We start from the raw sequence: 13773 nt of genomic DNA, 5'->3' as shown, positions 1-13773 counted from the left end.
GTTATCACAGAGAGGCGGTCGGTCAGCCGACAAACTAACCCACTTAGGGATTGTTGAACGCGCCGCTGACCACTGCCTTTGCTGCCCGCATACTCGTCTGCTCACCTGTCATTACTCTGGGCCCTCTCTGCCTGATCGGGGTTTTTTTTAGACAGGCAAATAGCTACTTTCATGAAAGATTTATCAAAATGTTTAAAATCAAACCAGCTAATAGTTGTGTAATTGTTGACTGAACCGACCTTTAACCTGCACATTTTTGTAGCTGATCGTTTCCTTTCAGGGATTCCCTTCTTATTATACAAGTAATCCAAGTAGGTACAACACAAATTGTTCCTAGACAGCTTGCAGATAAAGACAGCTTTATTTGTTTACTTCATTTAAAAGTTGTTGAAATATGCATACATAATTTGTTTACACCTAGATAATGATCGTATAAAAGTTTTTGCTTTTAATAAAGGGTATTATTTTAGGACAACGACAAATTAATGATTAACTTTTTCATTTAAAATGTTTATTTTCTGTAACTAATAAGCAAAAAAAATTGTATCTTGAAAACTGAAATTTAGATGGTTTTAAAAGAAATGTATTTATATCGTCTAATGCTGATCAAGAATATATAATATCTTTTCCACTAAGGAAAAATTATAGTACTCTTTTAAAAAGTATAAAAAGATGAGCAAGCAAAGTGCATATATGTAAATAGACACACAGGTGATTAAGCATATTTATAGGGGCTGCCCATATTATGTCATAATTCGGCTTTTCTCAAACTCTTCTCTTTCCGTGTAATGAATTGTATACAAAGTTATACAAATGATATTGTACACAAGAATAATGATTTGACAAGGGATCTTTCTTATCTAAGCAGTTGTAAGCTAGTACGGAATATATTACTTTTATTTCAATTACGGCCCTCAATTAAATGTCGTGTAAATCCACCGACATTCCCTTAGATTATCAATACACGTTTTCCGTAATTACGATATTAATCGCTTATTACAATAATTAACCTATAATTAAAACGTTGCTAAACTTATTTATAATTGTCTACTGCTACTCGCGTTACATTTCAAAAATATTAGGTGCCCGAAACATGTTTGCTAACTATACTGTACGTAAAATGTATAGACGTTTTTAAAACTGATTTGCGTATATCAACTTAAGTTCTCTATAAAAAATATAGTCTTTTTGACTCCAATTTTAGTAACAATATATAAACTGACTTATTGTTAAGCAATCATACAAATTGAGACAATCTGGCAACTCGTTCAGGTCTTTAAAGTTTTTTAAATTTTTGGAGCGTGTGCTTTCAAGCTGAGCTTTAAAAAGCTTTTACTAAAACTTAAGGAAAATTCTTCAAATGTTTTTCCTATTTTTGTAAAGGTCCATAAGCCCATGATAAATTATTCTGACTGACTCATCTTGTTTACAAATTAATCTTAATTAGCATAAAATGCATATGTATTTTTAAATGAAGTCAAGCTTGTTGCGCTAGCAAACTTGCTTGAAAAAGTAAGCAAATGTTGCGTGCGCGCTGCGATATGTTGCTGCAACAAAAACGAAAACAACTTCACTTAGCAACACTTAATGAGTCTCAATTAGTTTAAATGAATTCAAGCAGTGGCATTTTTATCTACACCGCAGACAGGAAAAAAGCAAGTAACTTAAGTATTTATTTAATTGAGCTTTATTATCATAACATTTTTTTGCGGGAGAATGAAGTAAAAGCAATCTGTATATTCATCTGAGTGTTAAATTTAGACGAAAAACAGAATATGTTTTAAAAGTTAGTCCTAAAACTGTAGAATTTCAAAATCAAGCAAACAATTTTTATTTTTAGAAAAGTTAAAAAATTTTAAATAAACTTAATCTTGACTTTCTTGATTTTGAGTGCAGCTTTCTGTTGAGATCTTTGCGCCTTATGTGACATATCATTTTATTTAGCATGCAATTAAAAGTGGACACATGTCTAAAAGGGCAATCGACGTTTACAGCAAATTGACACATTACTAAATACCAGTTCTATAGTTCCAATTGACTTCGTTTCAGTAGACGAACAAGTTTATTTTCTACCTAATAACAACGACTTGCTTTAATTATTAACAATGTTTACTTGCCTTAATACTAGGAAAATATAATTTGCATCACACTTATAGATTGATCTTATTAAATAGCATTTGAATTTATTTACCTGTTTCTACATACAAAATGATACAAATTTGCTAGCATATTGAAATTTACCATGATTAATTTTCTGGATTATATGCACAGCTCTTAAAATAATGAGAAAATATTCTGTGCTTGTTAGTCATACTATGGAATCAAGTGAACTTCACACTTACTGAATATTAATTTTATACCCGTTTTTAACTGAATCGATTTAATTACTCTTTACCCTTACACTGAGTATTTATCTAGTCTAGTCAGAAGTCTTTAAAGCAATAAAGGAAAATTACCATTTCTGTAAATATGAGTTAAGACAGTGGAATAACGTTAAAAGGTACACAATTAAAACAGGAAAACTTGAGGGTGTTTAACATAAATAAATATTTATAAGGTAAATTAAAAGCGTTTACAGACGGCATATCCCCGTTTAAAGGTTAAGTTTCGTAAATGTAGAGTACAAAGTAAATAGGAGCATGTCGATAAAATCGAGATTCTGATCTGCCCCAACAAGGGGGATCGCATCGGCCAATCCGTTAAAGAAAGGGCGCAGGGAGGTCGCTCGGGAACCGGAACCCCAGAAAAAAATTCCATCACGTTCAGGCCCCTTGCTGTTGGCCGCAGGCTGTGTTTACAGCCTTCAGATGACACGCCTTTAAAAAAAAACACCCGTCGTGAGTCAACTTATGAGACCCGCTCAATATATTTATAGATCACTTTACTTAATAATAATTTATTTAAATTATCTTGGTTGTGTGGGCAATAACCGCTATCAAGTTCATCAAAACGGATATGTTTTCGCATAGCACTCAAGTCTCAAGACTCTTCTCGAGAGATCCAAACAAACAATTAGCTATTAACATTTTAAGCATTTCGAGCAACAATTACATTACCAACTTACTTAAGCTTAATGTGCAAATATTTTGAAAACTTTTTGCTTGTGTTTTCTTTGGCTGAAATATTGCACGAATGGAGAGTAGGAGATCTAAGGAGATACAATTTTTAGCAGAGACGTGGCTGAGCACAGAAACAGATTGAACTTTCAACGTCTTGAAATTATTTTAATTTTTATGGGGTTGCCCAAATATAATATACTAGAAGATTTTAATTGCCATCTTAGGTGTAATCGTTTTGTTCTAAAAAATAATTGCCTACCTTATACCATTAAAAAGTGAATCATTTAAATGAAATATTGACAGGCGGAAGCCAAAAGAATGTCATAAAGAACTTTAATTGGGAAATCGTCATTTAAGGGAACCACCACATAAAAATATTATTTAAATTGGACGAGACCTAGAACCCAAGAACTTTAATTCAGATTTTTAAAATTCGGTCGGGAAAGGGTAAATTTCGGGTTGGCCTAAAGATCCCCAGCTCAAAGTCTACGCCCCTGTTCGGGCCAGCTTCTCTATGGCTTCAATTAAATCATATTTATTGTTTCATTTTTTTGTATACACAAACAAATGTGCGTTTTCTCGGCATGTTTTGGTAGCATCCATGTTTTGCCACAAGGTAATTATTTTGTATACTAAACAGTATTTTGTTTAGGGCATTTCTTTGTTTTTGCTTTCGGTCAACATCTTTGAACCGCAGGGCACTTTGTGTGTTGTAGCCACAGGCTGGTGCTGCTATCAGAGCGCTCTGTCATTTTTATGATTGTTAATGTCTCGGTCAACGCTTTTAAGTCAAGTTCTGAGCTCCCCGCCTATCCCGTCCCCGAATCCACAGCGATGGTATATGACTTGTTGTTGGCTTTAATGGAAAGAAATGAGTTTGAGAGCCAGTTGCGAACGGAGTTGCGAGGGGATACCGGGCCTGTGAATTCATATGGTTTGTGGCGGGCATTAAAAACGATCGACACATTTGCCTGTCGGCTGAGAACGCGTTCAGAAGTTCGTCGGTTGTGAGCTTGCGTGAATGGATAGAAAGAACTTCTGCTGAAATCGCATTAAAGATAGCATGTACTAGGAGCTTGACAGCTAAAATGGCTAATATTATTTATGTTTTGTGCCTGTGCTTAATGTTCTTATTATTCTCGTCTGCTGTATCATCTGCAAGTAAACGGATTCGGCGACAAAATCGATCTGATAGACTGCTGGCTGACATTGGAGTTCGTGCCCAGTCTTATGATTCCCGACTGCCGGAAAATGGGATACCACTATATACCGATATTGACCAGGATCTGCGGCATCTGTTCACGAACACCAGGCAAACCACGCTGAGATGGGCACTCAATAACATCGAGGCTCTGAACAGCCGTGGAAGGCGAGAGGGAAAACTTCAGAAGCCGGTGTCGAAGAAGCGGCCCTTTTTCTGCCCCACAAACGATACAAGATCAGTAGATCCTCCCACATCTATAGAGCACCTGAGGCCGGGTGATATTGATATAATAGCTGCCTTTGGTGACTCCTTATCGGCTGGAAATGGAATTCTGTCCAACAACGCCATCGACATGATCAACGAGTTTCGCGGCCTGACCTTTTCGGGCGGCGGTCTGGCCAACTGGCGCAAGTTCGTGACCCTGCCAAACATCCTGAAGATCTTCAATCCCAAGCTGTACGGCTTTGCGGTGAGCAACAGTCTGGTGATCAACCACCGATCCTCGCGGCTGAATATTGCCGAACCCATGATCATGTCACGGGATCTGCCCTTTCAGGCCCGCGTGCTCATCGATTTGCTGCGCCGTGATCCCAATGTGGACATGAAGCGGCATTGGAAGCTGCTGACGGTGTATGTGGGCAACAATGATATCTGCTCGGATATGTGCCACTGGGACAGTCCGCAGAGATTCCTCGATCAGCATGGCCGAGATCTGCGCCAGGCATTACGGTTGCTCCGCGACCATGTGCCCCGGCTGTTGATCAACCTGATCATTGTGCCCAATATCCCATTGGTGCTGAGCACCATGAAACAGATTCCCTTGCAGTGCTTCGTGGTGCATCGGGTGGGATGCCATTGCCTGATCAACGATCGTCTGAATCGCACCCAGCTGGCAGAACGCAGGAATACCCTGATCCGGTGGCAGCAACTGGACATGGAGATCGCCCGATTGCCCGAGTTTCATCGCCAGGACTTTGCCATTGTGGCCCATCCGTTGTTGGCCGATATGTCAGCCCCCCAGCTGCCCGATGGGAAGACAGACTGGCGGTTCTTCTCCCACGACTGCTTCCACTTCAGCCAGCGGGGCCATGCGATCATCTCGAACCTGCTGTGGAACAGCATGCTCCTGCCGGACGACCAGAAGCCACGACCTTCGAATGTGCCCGATCTTTTCGAGCGGGTCGTTTGCCCCACTGCGGAGCAGCCCTTCTTTGTGGTCAGGCCAAGTTGAGGGTCGCGTCTCCCAAGTTCGGGAGCGGGTTAAGTTACTTGGTTAAGCTGTCTGGTGAACTTTTTGAGCCCAGTCCACAGTCGGGTGTACACGGAGAAAAATTACTGTTTCAATTCGCTATTCGCTTATCAAAGTAGAAGTAAAAGTAACTCCAATGTTAGAGTACTGAATAATACTGGAATCTAAGTTGTATTCGAGATGTAAAACAATGTCACTTCCAATTTCGCAAATACTGTTGCGAAATCAATTGGACAGTGCAATGAAAGGTTATACGACTTTTGCTCTAAAGTAACATACATATAATAACATTGTAACATACTGGGCTTAAGCGAATAAATATAAATATTTATTGTAAATATGTAAAGAAAGTATATGGTTTTAAAAGTGGGGGTTCTTTCTTGCATCATTCTTGAAGAGCAATGGTAGATTATAATTTAATATATATTTTTTGATACTCCATTTACTTAAATATTACCCAATATTTGATTGGGTTAAATGGACACACTGTTTGCTTGCGCCATCCCCACCCCCTTATTTCTACTCCTTATGCAAACCCATCTCCATTTCAATTAAAATGTATGCAATTTTTAATTTATATTTTTAATTAATTAAAAAACACTGGGAAACAATATCTTCCCTATCCGGTATAAAAATTCATTAAAACACTTTTTGCTTATGCGGCAAAAAAAATGTTTACGGCTTACATTAAACACCATCCTTCCTGTTCCCACTCTCGTTCGTCTCTATAGCATGACAACGTCGCCTGCTTATTACCCCACCCCATACCAGTTGTTGCCACGCCCACTCTGTGCAAAACGCAGAAATTAAAATATAAAATTAAAATAAAAACATGATAAAATTGTGAATCGACTAGGAAATACCTTATATTTACAGATATGATAGAAAATATGTGGAAAATATTATAACATAATAATTTGAGGGGGGGTTATATCATATCATTTATATCTTATGATATCATTATACTTATTTCCCCAACATTTTATTATGAAAACAAACTTAGTTTTTATAGGTGTGTATAAACCTTTAGGTTCATGTTTTGATGGTTGCGTAGATCTAGTTAATCAAACTGACGGGTTTCCAGTTTGGCAAATTTATTATGCTGGGCAGGAATGTGTGTACTTTATAAGGCTAGAAGCGCTTCATTATAGATGTAGTATAATTTTTGACAAATATACCCTTTTACTGGAAAAGTTGAGGGGTATAACAAGGCATTGCGAACATTTCTCGCTTATGCAGCGGCCGGACCACCTGCAAACCGGACAGTTGCCATTGGGCGGATACCAACCCCCAAAAGAATCAGATCCCGGGCACATATGAAAAAATAAAATAAAAAATGGGAAATGGGAAATGGGTACATATATACATATGCACGCCCACTGCAAACAAGGTTGTCAGTGGGAGGGGCGTGGTACAATAATAACAACAGGACTGCGGAAAAAATCGGAAAAAATTGCGATAGTGGGTTGGGTTGGGTTGCGAATGGGCCAGAGATTGTTGGGGTAGACAGGGGCGGTGACGAAAAGGGGGTCGTAAAAATTATATTAAAAATGCAGTGTCCGAAAAGGGCGTACTACAACCCCACACACATGCAAATACCCACAAAAAAAAAAAAAAAAAGCGAGAACCACACGTGGCAGCAAAAAAAAGTAATAACAAAACTGAAGTTTTTACTGGATTGGGCCTGCTCTCCATAGCGCTGATATATACACCTCTGCATATATTGCATATATGTGTGTGTATGTACTTTCGAGTATTATTTACATATTTAAATATGTTTGGGACCAGGAGCACCAACTGTCCTGTTTCGAAAAATATGCGTTTTTATTATGGGGCCGCAAAAATGGAATGCAATATAAACAACCCAAATGAGATAGCAAATTGCCGAATATTTTTCAGCGTTGTACAGTGGTCTTACATAATTTCGGGTTCATCATTTTATAAAGATTATGTATAAAAATTATTTTGTAATTACACATCTGAGTAAAGACCACTGTACAATTGTTACCTTGAAGCGAAAAAATTCTAAATCTCTAGCCTTGATTAACCCAAACGAGAACATTACCGCCCACTCCAAAAACGGATTGTTCAAAAAAAAAATCATAGCATATACAAGAGGGTTAACCGGGACCATCAAACTGCCAAATGGAATTGATAAACCGGAGGGGACGAGCTAGCGAATGATTGCATAAATATAATATGATTGCAAACAAAAACATTTTTCATTCCTTTGTGAGTGTCGGCGCGACCCCCCTTTTTTTTTGAATAACTTACGAACCCCACCCATGCATATCTGATGATTATACACTCGACGAGCTTAATCCTAGTGTCTGTATACTAGTTCTCATAGGATAGGTACAGGTTCTACAAACTAAACTACACATACATACTTTTTTTTATGACTTTTGTTAAATAATAAAATAAAATTGGAGTTCTTTTTATATTGTAGCTTACAAGAAGGACCTATAATATTAATAAACAATCATTTTCTAATCAGGACCTTATGGTCTAGTTTTAGTATTTGCAAATAAAAGCTTAAACTATTGTAGACCCTATTTATTGGTCATACAAAAATAAGTTTCGGCTGGGTTTTTAAGTATGTATTGAATATCACCCACTGCCAATAGCTATTCCAATTTAATTCCCCAGAATGTCATCTCTTTGGGAGGTCTATCCCATACTTCCTCTTCAAGTGACCACCAATTGGAGCTTACCCTGACAAATCCATCAAGACAGTTCTCTCAAAACCGAATCCACCAGGTACTTCAGCCTGGCGGGGCATGAAAACGACTGCCGCTGTAGAAGGGGAAAAATCATAGGATGGAAAAGCGAACGGAGTGGCCAACAATGGTACTTGGAGGTGGCCACGAAAAAAGTCAACGCTTGACATTAAACAGCGACAACATTTTCACTTTGCATGCAGAATGCCGACACAAAGGGCCCCCGGAATGGTCTAACACGGAGGCGTCTCATAAAGCAACTGACAACCGCATTGGGGCCCGGGATCCAGGATCCGGGCTCCGCGATTCAGGCTCCAGGAACCCCCCCCCCCTTTCCCGCAATCCACCGACATGGCTAACAGCCCGCGCTAAAACGTCAGCCAGACGGCGGCGGCGATGGCGGAAATAGAGCAAAAGTTGAGAACAAAAACAAAAACGATGAGCGAAAATGGCAAAAAATGGCACACAAGCTACTTGAGCTTGAACCGGCGACGCTTTTCAAATTTCCCACTCTCCCCCGGGTAGCATTTCCATTTTTCTAGTATTTTTTACGCGACCAGGCATGCGGCTGACGGGTTAAGGCGGGACAGTTGACCATTACAGAAAGGGGGTGGAGATGGGTCCTGTGAGCCCGTTCTTTCATTGTATGGTGGATGGATTTCTCCACCAACCCATATACCACCCATCTAGCCTCCCCTCAAAATCCAACTAGCAGTTCCTGTCCGGCTCCTAACCCCCCGTGTAATGGCAATGATTTCGACGTCTGTTTAGTTGCCCCTTTGCTTTCGGCCTCAACGCAAAAGGATAATGGCCATCTGCTGGCTGGAGTTGCGAGGATTCGAGGAGTCCTTAACCGACGATGCGTCTCCTGGTGCGTTTGTTTGACGGCAGCGGAAGCGTCTTTTAATCAGCGCTTCGTGGCAATGAAAACTGATGGGTTGCGAGATATCACTAGGAGATGGGGGTATTTCCAATCAATGGGTATCTACAGATTTTCGGCATTTCGATTGCCACGATTATAAGGGACTTGGGTATTATAAACTGACATCATTTTGAACATGAGTTAATAATAATGTACAATATAATAATATAAAGTGTTTCAAATTGAGTGTTCTTATAGGAAAATTTCTAAGTTATGATCTATAATTTAATTTTGATATGTTTGAAAATGTGCCTTAAAACTTTCTTAAATTCAATAATAAAATAAAATAAAATAATAATTCAATATTAAAATATTTTTCATAAACTTTAAAAAGAGGATAACAAAGAGACTATTCCTGCTGGTACTTAAGATTTCTTTAAGCAAACGGAAAGGAATAACTCTCATCTATGGGGATTCCTAATACATTTTTCCATATTTCCAATCAATGGGTATCTACTGATTTTCGACGATTGTCACGATTATAATGACAAGTAATAATAATAATATACAAACTTTTAAGTGTTTCATATTAAGTATGCCAATATGAAAATTTCTAAGTTAAGATCTATAATTTAATTTTGATATGTTGGAAAATGTACCTTAGAACTTTCTTTAATTCAATATCAAAGCTAGTCACTAGAATATTAGAATATTTTTCATAAACTTAAAAAAGAGGCTAAGAAAGTAACTATTTGTGCTGGTACTTAAGATCCCTTTAAGCATAGGCAAAGGAATAACTCTCATCTATGGGGATTCCTAATACATTTTTCATTTTCCGCTTTTTGCCACCCAGGACATGAACATCTCGTGGCCCATTTGCCTAGGCCTTTTGCCATTGTTTGCGCTACACTTCAACGCACTTTCGTCATTGATCCGGGGAGTCATGCAACCAGTCACCCTGCTCCTCGTGGGCAGAGCACTCCGGACCCCAAACTGGCCTTCAATTCAGACCTCGTGGCTTTCCTCCGTTTTATTTTTTCATTTTTATTGAATTCTGCTTCCCCATGCCTCATACATACATATATCCAGCCTGCCCTCTCACAACAACTGACCAGATTCAGACCCAGAGCCAGCGGAATAGCCCGCTCCTGCCCCGCCGGAGTGTGTTGCATTATGCCGGGACATACGTTTTGAAATTCCATTCCTGCGTAGGATTTTTTTTATCCATTACTCAAATCTGTGTGTGTGTGTTGTGGGGTTCGTGGAAGGGGCACGGTGGCACGTATGTTGCCTGGTTGCCACGTACGGGGGCAGCGGCGCTAAGCTTTGACTTGGGATTTGCATTTTTTACGCGCCGAGGACCAACCCCCGGCCCCCATGCAATTGCTTTCGGAGAAGGCCCGGATCGGATCGGTGGAGCGAGGAATGGCTTCCACTTCTGCTGATGTCGTGATTTTTTTTTGGTTCCCTGTAAAAAACAGTTGTGATAATCTGAGGGCCCGTATGGTCCACAAGAACTATATATTCAACGAATAATTAAGGTGCGTTATATATATCAGAATTTATAATGTGATAAACAGGATAAAACTCTTAAGACCGTTTTATCGTCCGCATGTTAAAACTAAAACTAGTTTGAACCCAGAATTTTAAACCTTCTTTAAGTTTAACATAAAGACAGAAAACGTTCTTAATAAACTGGTAGTTAAATTTTAAGGAAAACATTACCCTTGTTTTTATAAAAAAATTGTATACGGTATTATATTTTTAAGCTTCAAAATGATTAGGTTTTTAACAAGGGGGGAAAACGGGTCTTATTAAACTAGAAGTTAAATTTTTAAGTCAAAAATGCACTTGTCTGAATACATTTTTTTGTGGTACTACATTTCCTATCAAAAATAAGAAGTTCTGTATAATCATTAGTTGTAATTAATATTTTTAAAAATATGCAAAGTACCGACTGAGTACTGAGTAACCCGTTTGCTTAACCAGTAACCAGCAGTTGAGAGTTAAAACAGCGCTTTATTGTTGACGTTTTTGTTCCGGGCAGTCCTTCTTTTTTCCATAATTCCCATCTCCCTGTATCCCTTCGCATGTTTCTTTCATTCGCCGTGTCCTGTTTTGGGATAAAAATCCATTTCATCATCAGGGTTTCCTCTGCTCGCTGCCTTCCTGCTGATGCTGCTTTGTCTGATCGCGTTGAAATTGTAATGAGATTTTCTGTTTTGGGTCGATTTTGTATGTATATTTTTTTTCGAGGGAGTTGGCGGAAATTTTACGGTAATATGCTTTCTGGGCATGTATGTTATGATGCTGGGGCCAGGAGTTTGTCTATTTAATTTATAAAATTTATCTGCGGCTCGCATCGGTGGGTAGCTTTATACTTTCTGCGAGCCATTCTCCTGCCCACGAATTGCGGTTGTCAAGATATATAACAGCGGAAAGGTATTCGCTCATTCATCATTCGGTAGCAAGTTTGCCAGTCAGTCTATCGTCCTTCCTTTACGGATAAGTATCCGTATCCTTTCTGTCCCGTTTCTGGCTAAAATTATTTTTTTTCCCTCTTTCATGCGAGTTTTAATAGATTAGACGCGTTTGCTTTGAGTTTTTTTTATGCGTTAGGTTTATAAACAGGGCTCAGGATTAGTGAGGCAATTTTTTTGAGGAGATAATTGCGTAGAAAGCGTATTTAATTATGTGACTCTTCATTTTTATGAAGAAGTATCTAATATAATAAGTAATTGATTCAATTTTTAAGGTTCGAAAGAAAATCTTTATACAAATTGTCGTTTATAACATTTTGTATAGAAGACTAAAGGTTTACTAATATTTATTTTCTTATTTACCGAGCATAGTATCTCTTGTTAAAATGTATAAAATTAAATTGAAAATAAAATATATTTTTCCCTATCTAATAAACATGGACAGAAATAAAAAGCTATAAAAAAACAAAAATAACCCAACTTCGGGGGCTATCTCTGCATTTTCGCTGCTCTCTCTAAACAATACACAATTTCCAATTAAGCGACAGTTTGTCCACTTCTCCCGACCTCCGACTACGAATATATACATATATCCTCGTGCGCATCTATAGACAGTCAACCCTTTCCCCTGAAATTCATCTCTACGATTCGAAACGTTGTTGGTCGTTAACTGTTGTTTTTGTTGGCTTTTGGCGGGGCTCAATAGCAAATTGTATTTAAAATTTATATAAAACTCGCGGAGCATTTGTTGTGACAACGTCTGTGTGCCCCCAACCACCAATGCCCGTGCCAACGAGCCAGCTGGAGTGGAGTTGGAGTGTCGAGCTCTACCACACGGTTATTTTTGCCTGTTCTACAATCAACGTTAAAAATTCGCGCAATTTATGCATGCATGGCGAAAGGCGGTACAAAATGGGGAGTTGCTGGGCCAGCCTGTGTGTGTGTGGGCCGGTTTAAATGGCAAAAAGCCTCTGTCGCTGCCTCTTCCTGAGGACCCCATCTCTACTGGCCCATCCCATTGCACTACCCGTTGTTATTTCCACTGGCGAATCACCAAAAACTCCGCGCTTGTTTATTTTATTGGCACGTAAATTTATGTGGATCTCCATTCCAGTTTCCCCGCCAAAGAGTGAGTGAGTGAGAAGGCCTTCCAATTCTGCATTCTATATATTGTATGTGTATATACACAATTGTGTTTTGTGTATTTTATAAATAATATTTGTTCAACGTGCAAATATATATGCACACCCGGGAAAATCTTTGCTTCCTATACCATAATCTCTGGGCATATACATGTATTATATATATAGAGTAGAATTTTTGTTTGGGGATTTGAAAAACGACAGACATACAGTTGGACTTTATTTTGATGAGTAATAACACTATATGGTTTTGAAATACCTGTCTGTTTGTAAAGCTCTCAGTCAATATAACATTTTATTCTGGAATTTACTACAGAAATGTTCCAACCACAAGCGAAAAAATGCAATGTCATTCATAAGATGAATCTAAATATATTATATATTATTTCGGTAATAATTTAATAAACTTTAAATTTATCAAACTACTTGTATCCATCATTCTATTGCCTATTGCTTCTTCAATCCCTTGGTGTCCCAATTCCAAGGTCTGAGTCATTTCAAAGTCAAAATAAGTATTTTCTGGATGAACCTTCGACTGTGCCCCTACAAAAAGCTGGTCAACAAAGAATGGCTAAGGTGGTGAGTGGGCAGCATAATCAATATGCAAAGGTTCAGTTAGAGTGGGGAAAAAGACAGTGAAGCCCAGAGAGAAAAAGGTTAGAAACCGACCTCTGTACTGTGGTCCCAAAAATTTTTTTTCTAAGGTAAAATCAAAATTAACCACAAGAGTGCCTAAAAAAAATATTTTATGCTAGCATTTAGAAAGCCATTTATCAATAAAAACAATTTCTATTTACACCGTAACAAAATCTATAAAAATTTGAGCGCCAGACCGACTTTATTATTATGGTCGTGCCACCTTGCTGACATAAAATTGAGTTGCGTAGGAATCTCTAGAATCTGCATGCCTAATCCCAACTCTCTAGCTTTTATAGTTTCCGAGATCTCAGCGTTCATAAGAAAGCGGCTGGATCGACTCGAATAGAGATCCTGATCAAGAATCTAATGTACCCTTTTACTCTACAAGTAACGAGTATCAAATTTGACGGCTTAAAAT

General features: G+C 38.5%; 2 protein-coding genes across 2 annotated transcripts in view; both read left to right on the top strand.

Annotated features, from left to right (window-relative positions):
* Positions 1-13773, top strand: part of LOC119548896 (neuroguidin) — a 42423-nt gene that overhangs the window by 21908 nt on the left and 6742 nt on the right. The gene's annotated exons all lie outside the window — the stretch shown is intronic.
* Positions 4048-5858, top strand: LOC119548895 (phospholipase B1, membrane-associated). The gene has a single exon (XM_037856554.1). It carries the CDS (start codon positions 4148-4150, stop codon positions 5492-5494), a length of 1347 nt encoding a protein of 448 aa, XP_037712482.1. The 5' UTR covers positions 4048-4147; the 3' UTR covers positions 5495-5858.

Source organism: Drosophila subpulchrella, chromosome 2L (genome assembly GCF_014743375.2).
Source record: "Drosophila subpulchrella strain 33 F10 #4 breed RU33 chromosome 2L, RU_Dsub_v1.1 Primary Assembly, whole genome shotgun sequence".
In the NCBI taxonomy this organism is placed as follows: Eukaryota; Metazoa; Arthropoda; class Insecta; order Diptera; family Drosophilidae; genus Drosophila; species Drosophila subpulchrella.
The sequence above is the reverse complement of the archived record's forward strand: the minus strand, read 5'-3'. Positions and strand labels throughout refer to the sequence as shown.

Coding starts and splice junctions, on each gene's coding strand:
- LOC119548895 (XM_037856554.1), top strand. CDS start 4,148: ATGGCTAATATTATTTATGTTTTGTGCCTGTGCTTAATGTTCTTATTA.